This window comes from Leucopleurus acutus, assembly GCF_964270905.1.
Source record: "Leucopleurus acutus genome assembly, chromosome: 17".
Taxonomy (NCBI): Eukaryota; Metazoa; Chordata; class Mammalia; order Artiodactyla; family Delphinidae; genus Leucopleurus; species Leucopleurus acutus.
The window spans coordinates 68,437,865-68,460,608 of NC_139159.1; the positions used below are offsets into that span (position 1 = coordinate 68,437,865).

At 38.2% G+C, this 22,744-nt stretch overlaps 1 protein-coding gene across 1 annotated transcript in view; it reads right to left on the reverse strand.

Annotated features, from left to right (window-relative positions):
• ATAD2 (ATPase family AAA domain containing 2) overlaps positions 1-22,744 on the reverse strand; it is a 69,797-nt gene that overhangs the window by 37,399 nt on the left and 9,654 nt on the right. Inside the window, exons 2-8 of the mRNA XM_082858490.1 lie at positions 20,223-20,371; positions 13,991-14,040; positions 11,838-12,003; positions 11,107-11,209; positions 10,765-10,852; positions 9,830-10,045; positions 944-1,061 (exon numbers count right to left, since the gene is read on the reverse strand). Coding sequence (XP_082714616.1) covers positions 944-1,061; positions 9,830-10,045; positions 10,765-10,852; positions 11,107-11,209; positions 11,838-12,003; positions 13,991-14,040; positions 20,223-20,371 — 890 coding nt within the window. The remainder of the gene's footprint in view (positions 1-943; positions 1,062-9,829; positions 10,046-10,764; positions 10,853-11,106; positions 11,210-11,837; positions 12,004-13,990; positions 14,041-20,222; positions 20,372-22,744) is intronic.

The following is a 22,744-nucleotide window of genomic DNA, read 5'->3' on the forward strand; positions in this document are numbered from 1 at the left end:
GACCCTGGGTTCATATTTGTCCTAGAAGAGAGAAATTTGTCAGTACCTATAGAGGTGTTGCCTTCCATGGCCAAAACATGATCAGATATAGTCTGCTTCTAATGAGGAGGCTTCTAAAAACTGTTCGAATAGTTGAAGTCTCATAAGACCTCAGTCTTACTTCTGAGCACATTAATAATACTAGGAAAAAAGCACCATTCCCCACATGAGTGTCATTTTTTTCTGCCTTTTTAGGCTTCACCCTATAAGCTTTCTCATTCATGAACTACTATAATGCTACTATTACCCAGAAAATTTCTAATGCATCAGAAAATCTGTTATTATTCAGGAGAATGAAGAAATAACAAGAATTACCTCTTTAGACTTAAGTATGACAGACAGGCAACAAGTGTTAGGATGTAAAAGGAAAAGAAACCCACAAATAATTTGAATAGTCATAGAAAATTAATGTTTCCCAGTATGTAAGAAGAGCAAATTTGAAAAATATATCCAAAAATGGATGGTCACAGTCATAAGTCTAGAAGCTATGTAACTTAGAATTTGTCATGGTAAGAAAATATATCTAGGATAGTATGTGAAGAGAAGACTAAACCTATACTCTAACTTAATGTGAAAATTAAATGAAACAATCTATGTAAAATGCTTAACACCAAGCCAGGAATACAGTAAACACTGAAGCAAAGGTAGCTCTCTATTATTAGTGTAGAACAATGGAATAAACTACCTTACCATGGTAGTTGTTAACAATTCCTATCAGTGGAAGCAAAACCAAAAACTAGTCAGTGGTAGTGGGGATTAGAACACTAAAGGCATAGAGCTAACTCTCCCAAATATACAATTCTAGAATTCTATCCTGATACACCTAATCCTAAGACTCTACAATCCTACCTTAACATACAGACAACTATGTTGTCATAAATCAGTCACTATTTCAGAACCAAACCTGTTCATTCGTTTACAATAAGGACTTCTTGGTCCCGCAGAAGATAATCGATATCTTGGTCTTTTGGGAGAAGCTGGGCCACTATAAAATATGTTGGGCTTTCTCTGATGACGAGGTTCTAAAAAAAAAAATTATATGTATGTGACATATAAATATGTATAAAGACAATTTTGCTCTTCACCTAAATATTTACAATGATGCTACTTTCCATGAAAATACTAGTACATATCTACTGTAGAATATTTTACTGTTCATGTTTTAAATCGTTTATGCCTGCAACGTTGCTGTTGAATATATATGTGTAGCATAAACAACAACTAACCAAAACACACACTGGCCATAAACAACCATTATGATTATACTGATGCATAATAGCTGATTATCAGCTTTGCATATATACGCTCAGATGTATTGAGGTACAACTTTAACATAAATCAAAAGCGATCCTATTTATACTAACTTATAAAATAGAGTACAGGGCTTCCGGGAAGATGGCGGAAGAGTAAAATGCGGAGATCACCTTTCTCCCCACAGATACACCAGAAATACATCTACACGTGGAACAACTCCTACAGAACACCTACTGAACGCTGGCAGAAGACCTCAGACCTCCCAAAAGGCAAGAAACCCCCAGTAACAAGGGTGCGGGGGTCAAAGAGGAGAGATTCCCGCACAGAGGATCGGTGCCGACCGGCACTCACCAGCCTGAGAGGCTTGTGTTCTCCCCCGCCGGGGCGGGTGGGGCTGGGAGCTGATGCTCCGGCTTCGGCCGGAGCGCCGGGGGCGGACTGGGGTTCGAGGCATGAACACAGCCTGCAGGGAGGGAGGCCGGGGAAAAGTCTGGACCTGCCGAAGAGGCAAGAGACTTTTTTTCCTTCTTTGTATCCTGATTCGCTAGGAGAGGGGATTAAGGATGCTCCGTAACTGAGCTCCAGAGACGGGCGTGAGCCGCGGCTAAAAGGGCCTGAAACGCTAACGCCGCTGCTGCCGTCACCAAGAAGCCTTTGTGCGATCACAGGTCTCTATCCACACGCCACTTCCGGAGAGCCTGTGCAGCCCGCCACTGCCAGGTTCCCGGTAACCAGGGACAACTCCCCCGGGAGAACGCACGGCGCGCCTCAGGCTGGTGCAACGTCACGCCGGCCTCTGCCGCCGCAGGCTCGCCCCGCACTCCGTGCCCCTCCCCCCACCCCCGGCCCGGGTGAGCCGGAGCCCCCGAATCAGCGGCTCCTTTGACCCCATCCTGTCTGAGTGAAGAACAGATGCCCTCTGGCGACCTACACGCAGAGGTGGGGCCAAATCCAAAGCTGAGCCCCTGGGAAATGTGAGAACAAAGAAGAGAAAGGGAAATCTCTCCCAGCAGCCTCAGAAGCAGCGGATTAAAGCTCCACAATCAACTTGATGTACCCTGCATCTGTGGAATACATGAATAGACAACGATCATCCCAAATTGACGAGGTGGACTTTGAGAGCAAGATTTATGATTTTTTTCCCCTTTTCCTTTTTTTGTGAGTGTGTATGTGTATGCTTCTATGTGAGATTCTGTCTGTATAGCTTTGCTTCCACCATTTGTCCTAGGGCTCTATCCGTCCGTTTTTTTCTCTTAATAATTATTTTTTTATTTTAATAACTTTATTATATTTTACTTTACATTATTTTATTTTACTTTATCTTCTTTCTTTCTTTTTTCCTTCCTTCCCTCCTTCCTTCCTCCCTCCCTCCTTCCCTCCTTTCTTTCTTTCTTTCTTATTCTACTAATTCTTTCTTTCTACGTTTTCTCCCTTTTATTCTGAGCTGTGTGGATGAAAGGCTCTTGGTGCTGCAACCAGGAGTCAGTGCTGTGCCTCTGAGGTGGGAGAGCCAACTTCAGGACATTGGTCCACAAGAGACCTCCCAGCTCCACATAATATCAAACGGCGAAAATCTCCCAGAGATCTCCATCTCAACACTATCACCCAGCTTCACTCAGCGACCACCAAGCTACAGTGCTAAACATCCTATGCCAAACAACTAGCAAGACAGGAACACAACCCCACCCATTAGCAGAGAGGCTGCCTAAAATCATAATAAGTCCACAGACACCCCAAAACACACCACCAGACGTGGACCAGCCCACCAGAAAGACAAGATCCAGCCTCATCCGCCAGAACACAGGCACTAGTCCCCTCCACCAGGAAGACTACACAACCCACTGAACCAACCTTAGCCACTGGGGACAGACACGAAAAACAGCGGGAATTACGAACCTGCAGCCTGCAAAGAGGAGACCCCAAACACAGTAAGATAAGCAAAATGAGAAGACAGAAAGACACACAGCAGATGAAGGAGCAAGATAAAAACCCACCAGACCTAACAAATGAAGAGGAAATAGGCAGTCTACCTGAAAAAGAATTCAGAATAATGATAGTAAAGATGATCCAAAATCTTGGAAATAGAATAGACAAAATGCAAGAAACATTTAACAAGGACCTAGAAGAGAAGAACTAAAGATGAAACAAACAACGATGAACAACACAATAAATGAAATGAAAAAGACTCTAGATGGGATCAATAGCAGAATAACTGAGGCAGAAGAACGGATGAGTGACCTGGAAGATAAAATAGTGGAAATAACTACTGCAGAGCAGAATAAAGAAAAAAGAATGAAACGAACTGAGGACAGTCTCAGAGACCTCTGGGACAATATTAAATGCACCAACATTTGAATTATAGGGGTTCCAGAAGAAGAAAAGAAAAAGAAAGGGACTGAGAAAATATTTGAAGAGATTATAGCTGAAAACTTCCCTAATATGGGAAAGGAAATAGTTAATCAAGTCCAGGAAGCACAGAGAGTCCCATACAGGATAAATCCAAGGAGAAATACGCCAAGACACATATTAATCCAACTGTCAAAAATTAAATACAAAGAAAACATATTAAAAGCAGCAAGGGGAAAACAACAAATAACACACAAGGGAATCCCCATAAGGTTAACAGCTGATCTTTCAGCAGAAACTCTGCAAGCCAGAAGGGACTGGCAGGACATATTTAAAGTGATGAAGGAGAAAAACCTGCAACCAAGATTACTCTACCCAGCGAGGATCTCATTCAGATTTGATGGAGAAATTAAAACCTTTACAGACAAGCAAAAGCTGAGAGAGTTCAGCACCACCAAACCAGCTTTACAACAAACGCTAAAGGAACTTCTCTAGGCAGAAAACACAAGAGAAGGAAAAGACCTACAATAACAAACCCAAAACAATTAAGAAAATGGTGACAGGATCATACATATCAATAATTACCTTAAATGTAAATGGATTAAATGCTCCAACCAAAAGACATAGACTAGCCGAATGGACACAAAAACGAGACCCGTATATATGCTGTCTACAAGAGACCCACTTCAGACCTAGGGACACATACAGACTGAAAGTGAGAGGATGGAAAAAGATATTCCATGCAAATGGAAATCAAAAGAAAGCTGGACTAGCAATTCTCATATCAGACAAAATAGACTTTAAAACAAAGACTATTACAAAAGACAAAGAAGGACACTACATAATGATCAAGGGATCGATCCAAGAAGAAGATATAACAATTGTAAATATTTATGCACCCAACATAGGAGCACCTCAATACATAAGGCAAATACTAACAGCCATAAAAGGGGATATCGACAGTAACACATTCATAGTAGGGGAATTTAACACCCCACTTTCACCCATGGACAGATCATCCAAAATGAAAATAAATAAGGAAACACAAGCTTTAAATGATACATTAAACAAGATGGACTTAATTGATATCTATAGGACATTCCATCCAAAAAAACAGAATACACATTTTTCTCTAGTGCTCATGGAACATTCTCCAGGATAGATCATATCTTGGGTCACAAATCAAGCCTTGGTAAATTTAAGAAAATCGAAGTTGTATCAAGTATCTTTTCCAACCACAACGCTATGAGACTAGATATCAATTACAGGAAAAGATCTGTAAAAAATACAAACACATGGAGGCTAAACAATACACTACTTAATAACAAAGTGATCAGTGAAGAAATCAAAGAGGAAATTAAAAAATACCTAGAAACAAATGACAATGGAGACACGACAACCCAAAACCTATGGGATACAGCAAAAGCAGTTCTAAGAGGGAAGTTTACAGCAATACAAGCCTACTTTAAGAAACAGGAAACATCTCGAATAAACAACCTAACCTTGCACCTAAAGCAATTAGAGAAAGAAGAACAGAAAAACCCCAAAGTTAGCAGAAGGAAAGAAATCATAAAAATCAGATCAGAAATAAATGAAACAGAAATGAAGGAAACAATAGCAAAGATCAATAATACTAAAAGCTGGTTCTTTGAGAAGATAAACAAAATTGATAAACCATTAGCCAGACTCATCAAGAAAAAAAGGGAGAAGACTCAAATCAATAGAATTAGAAATGAAAAAGAAGTAACAACTGACACTGCAGAAATACAAAAGATCATGAGAGATTACTACAAGCAACTCTATGCCAATAAAATGGACAACCTGGAAGAAATGGACAAGTTCTTAGAAATGCACAACCTGCCAAGACTGAACCAGGAAGAAATAGAAAATATGAACAGACCAATCACAAGCACTGAAATTGAAACTGTGATTAAAAATCTTCCAACAAACAAAAGCCCAGGACCAGATGGCTTCACAGGCAAATTCTATCAAACATTTAGAGAAGAGCTAACACCTATCCTTCTCAAACTCTTCCAAAATATAGCAGAGGGAGGAACACTCCCAAACTCATTCTACGAGGCCACCATCACCCTGATACCAAAACCAGACAAGGATGTCACAAAGAAAGAAAACTATAGGCCAATATCACTGATGAACATAGATGCAAAAATCCCCAACAAAATACTAGCAAACAGAATCCAACAGCATATTAAAAGGATCATACACCATGATCAAGTGGGGTTTATTCCAGGAATGCAAGGATTCTTCAATATACGCAAATCAATCAACGTGATACACCATATTAACAAACTGAAGGAGAAAAACCATATGATCATCTCAATAGATGCAGAGAAAGCTTTCGACAAAATTCATCACCCATTTATGATAAAAACCCTGCAGAAAGTAGGCATAGAGGGAACTTTCCTCAACATAATAAAGGCCATATATGACCAACCCACAGCCAACATCGTCCTCAATGGTGAAAAACTGAAAGCATTTCCACTAAGATCAGGAACAAGACAAGGTTGCCCACTCTCACCACTCTTATTCAACATAGTTTTGGAAGTTTTAGCCACAGCAATCAGAGAAGACAAGGAAATAAAAGGAATCCAAATCGGAAAAGAAGAAGTAAAGCTGTCACTGTTTGCAGATGACATGATACTATACATAGAGAATCCTGAAGATGCTACCAGAAAACTGCTAGAGCTAATCAATGAATTTGGTAAAGTAGCAGGATACAAAATTAATGCACAGAAATCTCTGGCATTCCTATACACTAATGATGAAAAATCTGAAAGTGAGATCAAGAAAACACTCCCATTTACCACTGCAACAAAAAGAATAAAATACCTAGGAATAAACCTACCTAAGGAGACAAAAGACCTGTATGCAGAAAATTATAAGACACTGATGAAAGAAATTAAAGACGATACAAATAGATGGAGAGATACACCATGTTCTTGGATTGGAAGAATCAACATTGTGAAAATGACTCTACTACCCAAAGCAATCTACAGATTCAATGCAATCCCTATCAAACTACCACTGGCATTTGTCACAGAACTAGAACAAAAAATTTCACAATTTGTATGGAAACACAAAAGACCCCGAATAGCCAAAGCAATCTGTTTTTTTTTTCAAAGCAATCTTGAGAACGAAAAACGGAGCTGGAGGAATCAGGCTCCCTGACTTCAGACTATACTACAAAGCTACAGTAATCAAGACAGTAATGGTACTGGCACAAAAACAGAAAGATAGATCAATGGAACAGGATAGAAAGCCCAGAGATAAACCCACGCACATATGGACACCTTATCTTTGATAAAGGTATCAGGAATGTACAGTGGAGAAAAGACAGCCTCTTCAATAAGTGGTGCTGGGAAAACTGGACAGGTACATGTAAAAGTATGAGATTAGATCACTCCCTAACACCATACACAAAAATAAGCTCAAAATGGATTAAAGACATAAATGTAAGGCCAGAAACTATCAAACTCTTAGAGGAAAACATAGGCAGAACACTCTATGACATAAATCACAGCAAGATCCTTTCTGACCCACCTCCTAGAGAAGAAGAAATAAAAACAAAAATAAACAAACAGGACCTAATGAAACTTCAAAGCTTTTGCACAGCAAAGGAAACCATAAACAAGACCAAAAGACAACCCTCAGAATGGGAGAAAATATTTGCAAATGAAGCAACTGACAAAGGATGAATCTCCAAAATTTACAAGCAGCTCATGCAGCTCAATAACAAAAAAACAGACAACCCAATCCAAAAATGGGCAGAAGACCTAAATAGACATTTCTCTAAAGAAGATATACAGACTGCCAACAAACACGTGAAAGGATGCTCAACATCATTAATCATTAGAGAAATGCAAATCAAAACTACAATGAGGTATCACCTCATACCAGTCAGAATGGCCATCATCAAAAAATCTATAAAGAATAAATCCTGGAGTGGGTGTGGAGAAAAGGGAACCCTCTTACACTGTTGGTGGGAATGTAAATTGATACAGCCACTGTGGAGAACAGTATGGAGGTTCCTTAAAAAGCTAAAAATAGAACTACCATATGACCCAGCAATCCCACTACTGGGCATATACCCTGAGAAAACCACAATTCAAAAAGAGTCATGTACCAAAATGTTCATTGCAGCTCTATTTACAATAGCCCGGAGATGGAAACAACCTAAGTGCCCATCATCAGATGAATGGATAAAGAAGATGTGGCATATATATACAATGGAATATTACTCAGCCATAAAAAGAAACGAAATTGAGCTATTTGTAATGAGGTGGATAGACCTAGAGTCTGTCATACAGAGTGAAGTAAGTCAGAAAGCAAAAGACAAATACCGTATGCTAACACATATATATGGAATTTAAGAAAAAAAATGTCATGAAGAACCTAGGGGTAAGACAGGAATAAAGACACAGACCTACTGGAGAATGGACTTGAGGATATGGGGAGGGGGAAGGGTGAGCTGTGACAAAGCGAGAGAGAGGCATGGACATATATACACTACCAAACGTAAGGTAGATAGCTAGTGGGAAGCAGCCGCATGGCACAGGGGGATCGGCTCGGTGCTTTGTGACCGCCTGGAGGGGTGGGATAGGGATGGTGGGAGGGAGGGAGATGCAAGAGGGAAGAGATATGGGAACATATGTATATGTATAAGTGATTCACTTTGTTATAAAGCAGAAACTAACACACCATTGTAAAGCAATTATACCCCAATAAAGATGTTAAAAAAACAAACAAACAAAAAATAAACAAGTGGGACCTAATGAAACTTCAAAGCTTTTGCACAGCAAAGGAAACCATAAACAAGACCAAAAGACAACCCTCAGAATAGGAGAAAATATTTGCAAATGAAGCAACTGACAAAGGATTAATCTTCAAGATTTTTAAGCAGCTCATGCAGCTTAATAACAAAAAAACAAACAACCCAGTCCAAAAATGGACAGAAGACCTAAATAGACATTTCTCTAAAGAAGATATGCGGACTGCCAACAAACACATGAAAGAATGCTCAACATCACTAATCATTAGAGAAATGCAAATCAAAACTACAATGAGATATCATCTCACACCAGTCAGAATGGCCATCATCAAAAAATCTAGAAACAATAAATGCTGGGGAGGGTGTGGATAAAAGGGAACACTCTTGCACTGTTGGTGGGAATGTAAATTGATACAGCCACTGTGGAGAACAGTATGGAGGTCCTTAAAAAACTACAAATAGAACTACCATATGACCCAGCAATCCCACTACTGGGCATATACCCTGAGAAAACCACAATTCAAAAAGAGTCATGTACCAAAATGTTCATTGCAGCTGTATTTACAATAGCCTGGAGATGGAAACAACCTAAGTGTCCATCATCGGATGAATGGATAAAGAAGATGTGGCATATATATACAATGGAATATTACTCAGCCATAAAAAGAAATGAAATTGAACTATTTGTAATGAGGTGGATAGACCTAGAGTCTGTCATACAGAGTGAAGTAAGTCAGAAGAGAGAGACAAATACCGTATGCTAACACATATATATGGAATTTAAGAAAAAATAAATGTCATGAAGAGCCTAGGAGTAAGACAGGAATAAAGACCCAGACCTATGAGAGAATGGATTTGAGGATATAGGGAGGGGGAAGGGTGAGCTGTGACAAAGCGAGAGAGAGGCATGGACATATATACACTACCAAACGTAAGGTAGATAGCTAGTGGGAAGCAGCCGCATGGCATAGGGAGATCCGCTCGGTGCTTTGTGACTGCCTGGAGGGGTGGGATAGGGAGGGTGGGAGGGAGGGAGACGCAAGAGGGAAGAGATATTGGAACATATGTATATATATAACTGATTCATTTTGTTGTAAAGCAATTATACTCCAATAAAGATGTTAAAAAAAATAAAGTACAAAGCTGTGAAAACTAAAATAATTAAAAACAGACATGAAATTTCAAAATAATCCAATTATTTACTTTCATCAAGGCTAACATTTAACTTTCTTTAGAAGAAATAACTTCTTGCACATCTTGGGTAAGTTATGAGAGACAACAGCCATGGGTATTCTGCAAAATGAAAACATGAAAAATAAGAATAACAGAAGAAAGGCAGTGAAGATAAAGGAAACCTGTTTACATCTTCTCCTGGAAAAAAAAAAAAAAGATAGCACTTACTTTCCAATGGAGCCTGATAGCAAACAGTAGCTTTTCTCTGTCTAAGATAATATCGTTTCTGATTATCTTCTTCTCCATCCTCTTCATCTTCATCGTCATCATCTTCATCATCGTCATCATCTTCATCATCGTCATCTTCTTCATCATCTTCTTCATCATCATCTTCATCTTCACCATCATCTTCATCTTCCTGGTCTTCACCCTCTTCGGATGACTCTACAATTGAGAAACATTTACTTTCAGGCTTCTCACCCAAATGCTAACAATTTTTAAAATAGGGGAATAGAAAAAGACTCTCCTTTTAAAATTTATTTACTTCTAGGTTGTTCATAGAAAGAATCTGTAATTCTGCAACATCAAATGAAGATTTTTTAAAAATGAAGTAAAAAACTATAGAATTAAAAACAACTAGGGGAAGGAAAGAAGTAGTTTAAAGGCTACTACCAGTACATACCAAACTAAAGTTTATAGCGTTACTGCTAATTTCATTGATACAGTGGACTTCTGGCTGCCACTGAGTTACATGCAGTATAACTCAAATAATCTACTTAAGATAATGTAAAACACCCTCACCAAACATTTAAAATGCATTTCGGAAAACTGATTTTTCATTCAATAAAAGTTCTAAGAAATTGCAGCAATAAGTCCTAAACAGAATAGTAAAACTCAACTTTAACTTTTAACTCAAACAGGTAGAGAGAGATATGCTGTCTGTAGATGTATTATACAAGCAAACCAGTTTCATTTGTTTTAGCATGTTTAAGTACTTTCCCAACAAAACATATTACCCTTTTATCTCCCCTGCCTTCACTTTTTCTTTGAAACTATGATAACCCTAACTTATCATAAACTACCATAAATGTCACAGCTTCTGAATAAAAAGGCTATATTCTGCTAAATAAAACCCAGAAGACAGAACAAGAGAAAAGACTAACCCACACTGCCTTCTTGATTGTCAGTTGTTTCTTCATCAGTTCTTTGAATACCTTTTTGTTTTCCTCTTGTGTACATATTAAGGTTCCCCTAAAAATATGTAAATAAAATCCATTAAAGTTTAGTATGTTTATTTAAAAGAATCCAGTAGGGCCTTCCAATCCTACTGAAAATGAAGATATTTCCAGCTATAAACTCTTAAAACTCCAGCAATAACTAGTGACTGATCAAACAAATGCTGAACAAAATGATGAATAATTTAACCAAGAAATGGATAGGTTCTAGAGAAAAAAGGTTAAACTGGAGATTATTAAATCATCCCCTTAGTGGAAGAATATATTTACTTCTTCTGTTTCATTAAACACTCCCAAGTCTTCAAGTTCTCTCATTCGCTGTCTACGCATCTTCTTCATATCATCCATTTTTTGAAGTACAGCTTCAGCAGTGCTTTAAAAAAAATGATATAAAAATAAGCTAAAACTGTAAGAGTAGTATATTTTAGGACTTTCCTGGTGGCGTAGTGGTTAAGAATCCGCCTGCCAATGCAGGGGACACGGGTTCGAGCCCTAGTCCGGGAAGATCCCACATGCCGTGGAGCGACTAAGCCCATGCGCCACAGCTACTGAGCCTACACTCTATAGAGCCCACACTCCGCAACAAGAGAAGCCACCACAATGAGAAGCCTGTGCACCACAACGAAGAGTAGCCCTAGCTCGATGCAACTAGAGAAAGCTCGCATGCAGCAACGAAGACCCAACGCAGCCAGAAATAAAGAAATTTATTTAAAAAATAAAAGAGTAGTATATTTTTAAAAACTTCATTTTTCTTCCATTGTATTCTCTGAGTGCTGGGATTTTAAATACCCTTAATAGAAGCACTGATTTACTAATGTAAAAATATTTCATATTCTTTGTAAGAATTTAAATACACATACAGATTACAAAGTCCTCTAATAATTACTCTCCTTTATACTTTACATAAACTGAATGCATTAAATACTCCTGCTAGTCAAAACTTAGTCCCCAACAAAAAGTTTTTTGCCAGCTAAATAATCTTGATCTAAATTTTTACTTACTTTGTTATAAGTTTGTCAAATAGTACAGACTGGTTCACGCTACCATAACGACTTCTAATCCTGCAACTTCGGCGAACTTCAACATCACCATTCTCTTCATGCAAGCGTTCTGTCTTTTGAACTATGTTTCTAGTCCTCAATGACCGAGTAACTGTAATTACTTTGTCTTCATAGATGTGTACATAAAAGCAAGTAGAAAGATTTGAAATAACAGCATTTATAAAACAATTCTAAAATGAACAACTGAATAGCTACACTTTCATATAACGAAATTTTAGTTTCTTGAACTTACCCTTCTCAAAAATACTAGAAAACAAAAATAAAGTTACAACATACACCTACCGTAGGTCCAGCCATACCACTCTCAAGAAAAAATGAAAGCTATATATATAATACAAAGACTTGTACACAATGTTCAAAGCAGTTTTGTGACAGTCCCCAAATGGAAACAACCCAAATGTCCATCAAAAGATGAAACTGGGGGAAACAACCTAAGTGTCCATCAATAGGTGAATGGATAAAGATGTGGAATATACACACAATAGAATATTATTTAGCCATGAGAAAGGACATCCTGCTATTTGCAGTAATATGGATGGACCTTGAGGGCATTATACTAAGTGAAATAAGTCAGAGAAAGACAAATACTGAATGATATCATTTACATGTTCAATCTAGAAAAACCAAACTCATAGAAACAGAGACTAGAATGATGGTTACAAAGGACTGGGAAGTGAGAGAAAAAGGGGAGATTGTTAGTCAAAGAGTACAAATTTTCAGCCATAAAATGAGTAAGTTCTGGGGCTCTAATGTACAGCAGAGTGGCTATAGTTAGTAATACTGTATTGCAGGGGTCCCCAACCCACGAGCCTGTTAGGAACCAGACCACACAGCAGGAGGTGAGCAGCAGGTGATCAAGCGAAGCTTCATCTGTAGTTACAGCTGCTCCCCATCACTTGCATTACCGCCTGAGCTCCGCCTCCTGTCAGATCAGTGGTGGCATTAGATTCTCATAGGAGCTCAAACCCTACTGTGAACTGCGCATGCGAGGGATCTAGGTTGCACACTCCTTATGAGAACCTAATGCCCGATGATCTGAGGTGGAGCTGAGGCAGTGATGCTAGCGCTGGGGAGCAGGTGCAAATACAGATTATCATTAGCAGAGAGATTTGACTGCACAGAGACCATAATAAATCAATTGCTTGCCGACTCATACCAAAACCCTATCAGTGAGTGGCAAGTGAAAACAAGCTCAGGGCTCCCACTGATTCTGCATTATGGTGAGTTGTATAATTATTTCATTATATATTACAATGTAATAATAACAGAAATAAGGTGCACAATAAATGTAATGCTCTTGAATCATCCCCAAACCATCCCCCCAACACCCCCGCCCCCCGGCCCGTGGAAAAATTGTCTTCCATGAAATTGGTCCCTGCTGCCAAACAGGATGGAGACTGCTACCATAGTGTATACTTGAAAGTTGCTGGGAGAGTGGATCTTGAGTGTTCTCAGCACAAAAAAGAAATGGTAATTATGTGACATGATGCAGGTGTTAGATAAAGCCACGGTAATTATCATTTTGCAATATATAAGTATCAAATCAACAATGCAATGTACTCCTTAAGTTAAGGCAATGTTATATGCCAATTATATTAAAATAAAGCTAAGGAAAAAAAATTGTGGTATATCCACATAATGGAATACTACTCAGCAATAAAAAGCAATAACATGGATGATACTCAAAGTAATTATGCTGAGTCAAAGAAGCCAAAGAAGAATGCATGCCGTATAATTCCATTAATATAAAACTCTAGACAATACAAACTCACCATACTCTACAGCACTCTGTAGAGTGCTGTCACACTCTCTACAGTGACAGCAAGCAGATTGGTGGCTGCTCAGGAATCTTGGGTCATGGAGAGGAGCTAGAGGAGCCAGGAGCGATTACAAAGGGGCCTGAGGAAACCCTGGAGGGTGATGGTTATCTTTACTACCTTATCGTGGTGATGGTTTGACGGCATGCACTTATATCAAAACCAAACAAACTGTACACTTCAAATATGGAGTTTATTGTATGTACCACAATATGCCTGTAAACAAAATACTAAATACATGCTTTAAAAAATTTAAATGCCTTTAACATTACTTACCTTCTTTGCACTCTTCTTTTTTTTTATCAGCCTGCTGTCTGGCCAACTGCCTATATGAAAAAAATATAGCAAATAATTCAAAATAATTTTAAATCCTATATTTTATAATACTACAAACTAGGACCAAAAATTAAATCAGCTTGTAGGGTAAATACTTACAGTTACCTAAAAACCAGTGAAAAAATAGCGTGAGAATACCTATGCTTATATATTGTTATGGCTAAACAAAGGCTGAGAACCCTGTTGTGAAATTCAATGATATACAGCTGTGTCTCAGTAACAGCAGGGGATTGGTTCCAGGACCCCACATGGATACCAAAATCCGAGGATGCTCAAGTCTCTTATATAAAATGGCATAGTATTTGCATATAACCTCTGCCCATCCTCTTTTTTTTTTTTTATTATTATTATTATTTTTTTGCGGTACGCGGGCCTCTCACTGTTGCGGCCTCTACCGTTGCGGAGCACAGGCTCCAGACGCGCAGGCTCAGCGGCCATGGCTCACGGGCCCAGCCGCTCCGCGGCACGTGGGATCTTCCCGGACCGGGGCACGAACCCGCGTCCCCTGCATCGGCAGGTGGACTCTCAACCACTGCGCCACCAGGGAAGCCCCATCCTCTTGTATTTTTTTTTTTAATAAATTTATTTATTTTTGGCTGCGTTGTGTCTTCCTTGCTGTGCGTGGGCTTTCTCTAGCTGCCGCAAGTGGGGGCTACTCTTCATTGAGGTGCGCAGGCTTCTCTTGTTGCAGAACACGGGCTCTAGGCACGCGGGCTTCAGTAGTTGTGGCACGTGGGCTCAGTAGTTGTGGCACATGGGCTCTAGAGCGCAGGCTCAGTAGTTGTGGCGCATGGGCTTAGGTGTTCCGCCGCATGTGGGAATCTTCCCGGACCAGGGCTCGAACACGTGTCCCCTGCGTTGGCAGGCAGATTCTTAACCACTGTGCCATCAGGGAAGCCTGTCCTCTTGTATACTTTAAATCACCTCTAGTTTACTTATAATACCTAATACAATGTAAATACTATGTAAACAGTTGTTGGTGAGTGGTAAATTCAAGTTTTGCTTTTTGGAGATTTCTGGAATTTGGGGGGAGGGGATATTTTCAATCCACTGTTGGTTGAATCTGCACATGCAGAACCAGTGGATACAGAGGGCCAACTGTATGCATTAACTTTTAGCTAAACAGAATTAATCAGAACAAAGTATCTTACTTAAAACAAGAAATGAAATCCTTAGCCTAAGTATTTAGGTATAACTAAACTATTAAGCACTGAGTAAAAACAAGACAATGTGTTTTATACCACAGGGATATAGTGGTCCCACATCCTTGAGGACCTATAAACATGTTACAGAACTTAGTGACATGTTCATTTCCTTCTCCGAACATTTGCTGGCTACAATCTTTACATGACATGTAGAAAGAGTCACATTTGTGAATCAGATATCCCACCTACAAACTGGTATACAGAATCTGTTGAATTGCAAAGAACACCTTCCAAAGCTTAAACAAAGTATCCTTCTCTCATCTTTTTCCCCAAATCCACTGAGCAACAAAGCAGTATGTCTCATTAACCTATTTTTAGGGGCTCAATTTTCCATACTTGGATAGGCTATATTAATCAACCTATGAATCAAGCAATATTTGCAAGTGTGCTGGTTAAACCCATGGAGTTTCAAATGGGACACTTTAAAATAAAACAAAACCATCTTATCCAGAAGAGATAACTCATGTGTCCTCCTAACAATGTAAGTCATCATTAATTCCTTATCTCTTTTGGAACACAGGTAAGAACAAAGAACAACAAAAAAAACCTTTCAGCAATCCATCTACAGATCAAGGTCTAGTTTGTTCACAGACTTTTCTCATAGAGGAGACACTCCCTCCATACCATGTAGGTCTACACTTTTATAAACCAGACCCCCTATCAGGTGCTAGGGATACAAAGACTAAAGCAGTGTTTTTTTTCTGGGTTTTCTTTTTTTTTTGCCTGTAGGGGAAGGGAAGCACTTTTTACCCTTGCAGGGGTTGCTATACTTGTTCTTAAACAGCTAGATAATAAATATTTTTGGCTTGTCAGTTTCTGTCATAACTACTCATACAACTCTAACAGTGAAGCAGGAATGCAGCCATAGACAGAAGTAATGGGCATGGCTGTGTTCCAATGAAACTATTTACCAAAACAGGAGTCTGGACTTTTGTCAACTCCTGTGAATCTGATGAAAGCTATGGATCTTTTCTCCCTAGAAAACTGCATATACATATACAAGTTTAAACATTACTTCAGAGGTTTCATATGCCCCCTGAAAACCATGATTACTGGACCTAGTTAAGAACTCCAGGACCAGACAAATATATATCCTGCTCTCAAGGCACAGTTATTCAAATCTTTATTATTCTAACAGTCTTGGTCCCCTGGTCTTTGAGCCCCAAATAGATTTAAAATAAAGGGGTGAGGGGTAAAAAAACATAGAAAGGAAGTTAGAGATTACTATAGTCAAACTGGCAACAGCAAAAAGGGTCACCATGATAGGAAATAAGAAAACTACATAAGGCAGAATTCAAAAATACTATAGACCACTTTATATGTCTTATACAAACAGATCCTGGTGTTACTACTATATAAAATTATCGTCTTTGTAATAATGATGTGAATACAGGGAGTTTTTTTAAAGATAGTAATTCTTCTTTTAAAGATCGGAAGAAATATAAATGGCCAGCCAATAAGCACATGAAAAAATATTCAACATCATTAACCACCAAGGAAATGCAAATGAGAACCACAATGAGATACTTCATACCCACATGGCTAAAACCAAAAGGACAGACTATGGCAAGTGTTACTGAGGATGTAGACAAATTGGAATCCTCATGCACTGCTGGTGGGAATGTAAAATGGTACAGCTGCTTTGGACAATGTTAAAACAGAGTTACCGTTTAGCCCAGCAATTCACTCCTAGGTATATACCCAAAAGAACCAAAACCCTATGTTCACACAAAAATTTGTACACCAATGTTCATCAACTAATGAGTGGATAAACAAAATGTAACATATTCATATAATGGAATCTTACTTGGCAATAAAAAGAATGAAGTGATGATAGATACTACAATATACATGAACCTTCAAAACATACCAAGTAAAAGAAGCCAAACACGAAAGAACATGTCGTATGATTCCACTTGTATAAAATATCCAGAATAGGCAAATCCACAGAGATAGAAAGTAGACTTGTGGTTCCCAAGGGGCTGGGGATGGAGGGATAATGCGTATGGTGTTTCTTTTGGGGTGATGAAAATATACTGAAATTAGATAGCAGCAATACTTGTACAATACTGCAAATATTCTAAAACCACTGAATGATACACTTTAAAATCATGAATTTTAATGGTACGTGAATTGTTATTTTAAAATAATAAAGATAGGAATTCAATAAATTTTAGAAGCAACCTCATTTAAAAACACCAAGTCACTCATTTTTAAAAATAATATTATCTTAAAAAATATTTTTGTTTGTTTATTTATTTATTTATATTTTTGGCTGCGTCGGTCTTAGTTGCAGCACGCAGGATCTTCATTGTGGCATGCGGGATCTTTGTCGCAGCACGCGGGCTTCTCTCTAGCTGTGGCATGCAGGTTTTCTCTCTCTCTAGTTGTGGCACACGGGCTCCAGAGCACGTGGGCTTTGTAGTTTGCAGCAAGCAGGCTCTAGTTGCGGCGTGCAGGCTCAGTAGTTGCAGCGTGCAGGCTTAGTTGCCCTGCGCCATGTGGGATCTTAGTTCCCTGACCAGGGATCGAACCTGAGTCCCCTGCATTGGAAGGCGGATTCTTTACCACTGGACCACCAGGGAAGTCCCACCAAGTCACTCATCTTTAAATCAGGATTAAAAAAGTACTTACTTTAATACATTCCTTTAATACCTAACACAGTGTTTCACAGACCTGAGTAACATACAGAGCCTTTTAAAGAAAAAGACTGTTGAGGATTTCCAATATTAAGTTTTTTATGATTATGTACAAGCCTAACTAGATATAAATAAATTCATTTAGGTTTTATACAAATGAAACTATAAAAACAACTACCAACAAAAATATTAACGTAATACATTGGAGGTTTTGCTGAAACAAATGAGCCATTTGCTGTGTGAATGTGGTTCAGACTGCTATGGGTTTCTCTTGAGTTTGGCATGTTATGTATTATGTTTATCGTGTAACATGATGACTCAATTCATCCATTTCTCTTTATCTGAAGTGCTCCAAATCTTCATTTGAACAGCACGTCATGACATCACATCACGTGGCTTTCTCTTGGAAGCAGATGCATCCTTTATGTATTAAGGTCAGACTCAGTTTTTTTTTTTTTTTTTTTTTAATTTATTCATTTTGGTTGTGCTTGGTCTTAGTTGTGGCATGTGGGACCTTTGCTGCGGCATGTGGACTTCTTGGTTGCAGCATGCAAACTTCTTGGTTGCGGTATGCGGACTGCTTAGTAGCGGCATGCATGCAGGATCTCGTTCCCCGACCAGGGATCGAGCCTGGGCCCCCTGCATTGGGAGTGCAGAGTCTTACCCACTGGACCACCACGGAAGTCCCCAGACTCAGTTCTTATCTCCAGAACCCGAGATAACTAAAGCAGTACTACTTGGTACCAAATAGTGCCTGAAATTTTATGGCTATTCTCTATGAGGTAGCAATTTAGATGATTCAGAATATTTTTTCTTCAGATCATGAAATAATCTTTAAATTCTCATAGAGAATTCACGGAACCCACCAATCCAACCCCACCCCAAGAAGACTTCAAGTTTCAGAAATACTGGGGTAGCTTAAATTGTATTTCATTGATTCTAAAAATTGTACATTTCCCCCCCATTTTACCATCTCTGAAATTGGGATATATCTTACTACTGACGGTATGTCATAGTTTAACTTTCAGTGTTTTTTTCTTTCTTACTGTCTCATAAAATAATGCTGTGTGTTTCAATTGTTGCTAACTTGGATTCCATGAAATACAGTAGGTATTCCATGAATAGTGGATGAAACAAGATGCAGATTTAAATATATACAATAAAAGACCAAGTATATAATTGAAAAAAATAACAGTACCAAAAAGAAACTTAAAAGGGCACAACCTCACTTATCTGGAAAATCTGCTACACAAAATAAGAATCGAGCCAAAGCAATCTTGCTGGGGAAAAAAACGGAGCTGGAGGAATCAGGCTCCCTAGAGCCCGCACTCCGCAACAACAGAAGCCACCACAGTGGCCTGCGCACCGCAACAAAGCGTAGTGCCCACTCACTGCAACTACAGAAAGCCCTTGCGCAGCAACGAAGATCCAACGCAGCCAAAAATAAATAAACAAATATTTTTTTTTTAAATTCTATTTGAGAGTAAGATGGTTCTAGTTTTCTACGTCATTACGAGTAAATTCTTTGTGAGAAGAATTAATGTAAAAACAATTATTTCATCAAATTTTATTATAATTGGCACCCCTCTCCCAATTCCTGTTAAGCCCACCAAAATGGGGACAAAAGTGAAGGTTTTGAGCTAATTAAAGTTAGATTTAAATTTGCCCTGGACCAAATAAACCCAATTTCCATGAAGTACATACTTCCTAATTCACTGAAATTAATTCCTTGAGTATTAAAATGTAATTCATGCCATCTACCTCAGGGTTCTTGAGAAACAAAATTTAAATATGTATAAAGCACCTAGTCAAAAAACTATTGAACCACTAAACAAGTCAAAAAACAAAAACAAAGCCATGTTCTGCCTCCTATGTGAAGCCTTAGAAGCATACCAATAGAGATATTCATAAATGACTTAGAATTGATGAAAAACTTGACAGTAAGTAATCAGAAATATAACTACTATTTTGAATAAAGGTTTTTTACAGACTATGAAGTAGAACCACATATCATAAGTTATAGTCATAAACTCTCTTTAGATTACTCAAGTACCCAGAACTCATCCTATATCAACCAACCTCTTCAGTTGCACTCACACATATCACAGATACAATCTTTGAACAAGAAAATAAAAACAAACCTGACCGGAGGACATATTAAATTTTTAATTCAATAACATTCATTTAGTGCAATTTCATCTCAAATAAATTACATTTTACAATCTGGACTCTTGATGACCGGTCAAGAACACACTTAAAAATTAAATGCAGAACTTAAATTATTACTTTAAAACTATTTTGCATTAGCATTTAAGCATCTTGTATTACCTTGTAAAATGCCTGCCATTAGTATGTTTCTCCGTTATTTCCATATTCTTATCAAAACTAGAATCTGAAGAATTCTGTGCATTTTTTCTCAAGCACCTTAAAGCACGTGTCCGGTGGTAGGTTTCAACTTCTTTAACTGAAGACCCATCCTTTAAAAAAAAATTAAGAAAGACATCTAAGTTTTTCTTCAGTCAAATTCCCAAGTTAAACTCCTAAGATCTGTCTCTGATTAAAAGTTTTAACAACTGCTTTCGGTGCACAGTATCATTTTTGCATCTCCCCAAGAAACGAAAATAATTAATCTCTAGAATAATCATTTTACAATGAACAAATATGAGCAATGTCTATGAGGCGGCTAGTATAAGATTTATTAATGTTTTATAGTTCTACTTCACAACAAGTAGTCTCCAGTGAAATTTTCTACCACTGATAAAAAGTTGTAATAGTTCATAACGGTAAGTACTCCTCTATTTTAAGGCTACAGTAATTAGAAAGATACGCATACACCATGAAACCACTGGAAAAAACCCTAAAATGACTGGACTGTCAGAAGTGTAATTTGGCTTGGATGACAAAAAGGAGTTATTACTATCTCACCCAATTTCACCCACATAATGTAAAAAATGAATTTAGAGACTGTTTAGGTACATTAATTTCTTCTAAAAACCACAGAGCTCTATTTAACTTTATTTTTGCTCAAGAGACTACAGGCTCTCTAAGTTACTGGGTTGCTTTATGAGCTACAGAGGTTCCGTCATAAAGTATTCAAAATTTCATACATGCCTCTTAGAAATCATACAGAGGATACTTTTACGTTAGAAGAGAAGGCAAATGTACCTGACAACTCTATAATCCTATGTCTTACTACTCTAAAAACTTATAATTTTAGAAAAACAGGCAGTGTTTTTTTTAAAAAACAATAAAACATCAGTGCCCCCTTACCCCATGCACCTCAGGCTGGCTTTACCTGGTCATTTCCTTATATTTTATTAGGATATTTTGTCATTGAATTTTGTTTCAGGAAGAATATTTGATTGGTTCAAAGGTAAAGTAAGGATATTTACACCACAAGGATCTGTGCAAGAATTAGGTTCTTAAAGGCACGAGAGGACAATTAAAAAAATTAGTTTCTTCAAAAGGTATTAAGTGATACGTATGATTTGTTACTTTTATCAGTGTACCTATATTTCAGGATGTTTCAAAAAAGAATAGCTATACATTTAGGTAGGTGTATTATTTTTTAGATGAATACCTACCTACATCTTAGATGGGTGTAGTGTAACATAAGACTTTCCAAGGAAAATTGTAAGGGTATCTATTTCCACTCTCTCAACTTCCATGTGTACTTTTTTCTTAAAATGGACCTAAGGGCTTCCCTGGTGGCGCAGTGGTTGAGAGTCTGCCTGCCGATGCAGGGGACACGGGTTCATGCCCTGGTCTGGGAAGATCCCACATGCCGTGGAGCGGCTGGGCCCGTGAGCCATGGCTGCTGAGCCTGCGTGTCCGGAGCCTGTGCTCCGCAACGGGAGAGGCCACAACAGTAAGAGGCCCGTGTACCACAAAAAAAAACCCCACAAAAAACCAAAAAAAAAAAAAACGGATCTAAGAAGGCATCTTAACACAAGGCATCCTCTTTCATTTACCTTTCTCCCATTTTACAAAAGAAAGTCATAACTCTCACTCATTCTGAATCTTACTATTGTGGGCTGCTTCAAGGCATTAAAAACCTTCCTAAAGCCAAAGAAAAACACTAATGTAGGTGTTAAGCGAATGAATGACTAAGCTAGGCAACAAATCCTTTCCTTTGTTAGGTGGTTTCCAATTCTTCCGCTTTTAACAAAATTGAAAGGAGATCTAATCAAGCTAAGAGCCCATTAAAAATGTTTGGCAAGTGATTTTCTGCTTATAAGCCAGAAAAACTGAGTGGCACTGCAAATATAATTCCCTTCATTACTATCTACTTATTTATATGAACAATGTTTCTCAGTGCTTACCTTTATAAAAACAATGAAACTAATGACAAAACACTCTTCAGCAATAAATAAGATTCATCCACAGGGTAGGGGGAAGGGTAAGCTGTGACAAAGCGAGAGAGGCATGGACATATATACACTACCAAACGTAAGGTAGATAGCTAGTGGGAAGCAGCCGCATAGCACAGGGAGATCAGCTCGGTGCTTTGTAACCGCCTGGAGGGGTGGGAGGGAGGGAGACGCAAGAGGGAAGAGATATGGGAACATATGTATATGTGTAACTAATTCCCTTTGTTATAAAGCAGAAACTAACACACCATTGTAAAGCAATTATACTCCAATAAAGATGTAAAACAAAAATCAAAAGACAAAAAAACAAAAAACAAAAAAAAAGATTCATCCACAGATACTTAAACTAACTGGGTGGGCAGGGAGACTTAAACCACATGAAATCCTAATAAAAGATTACTTCCTATGTTTAATCATTTTTAATCAAAATACTTTTTTGTTGTTTTGATCAATTGAATGTTAATAATGATAATTCAATAC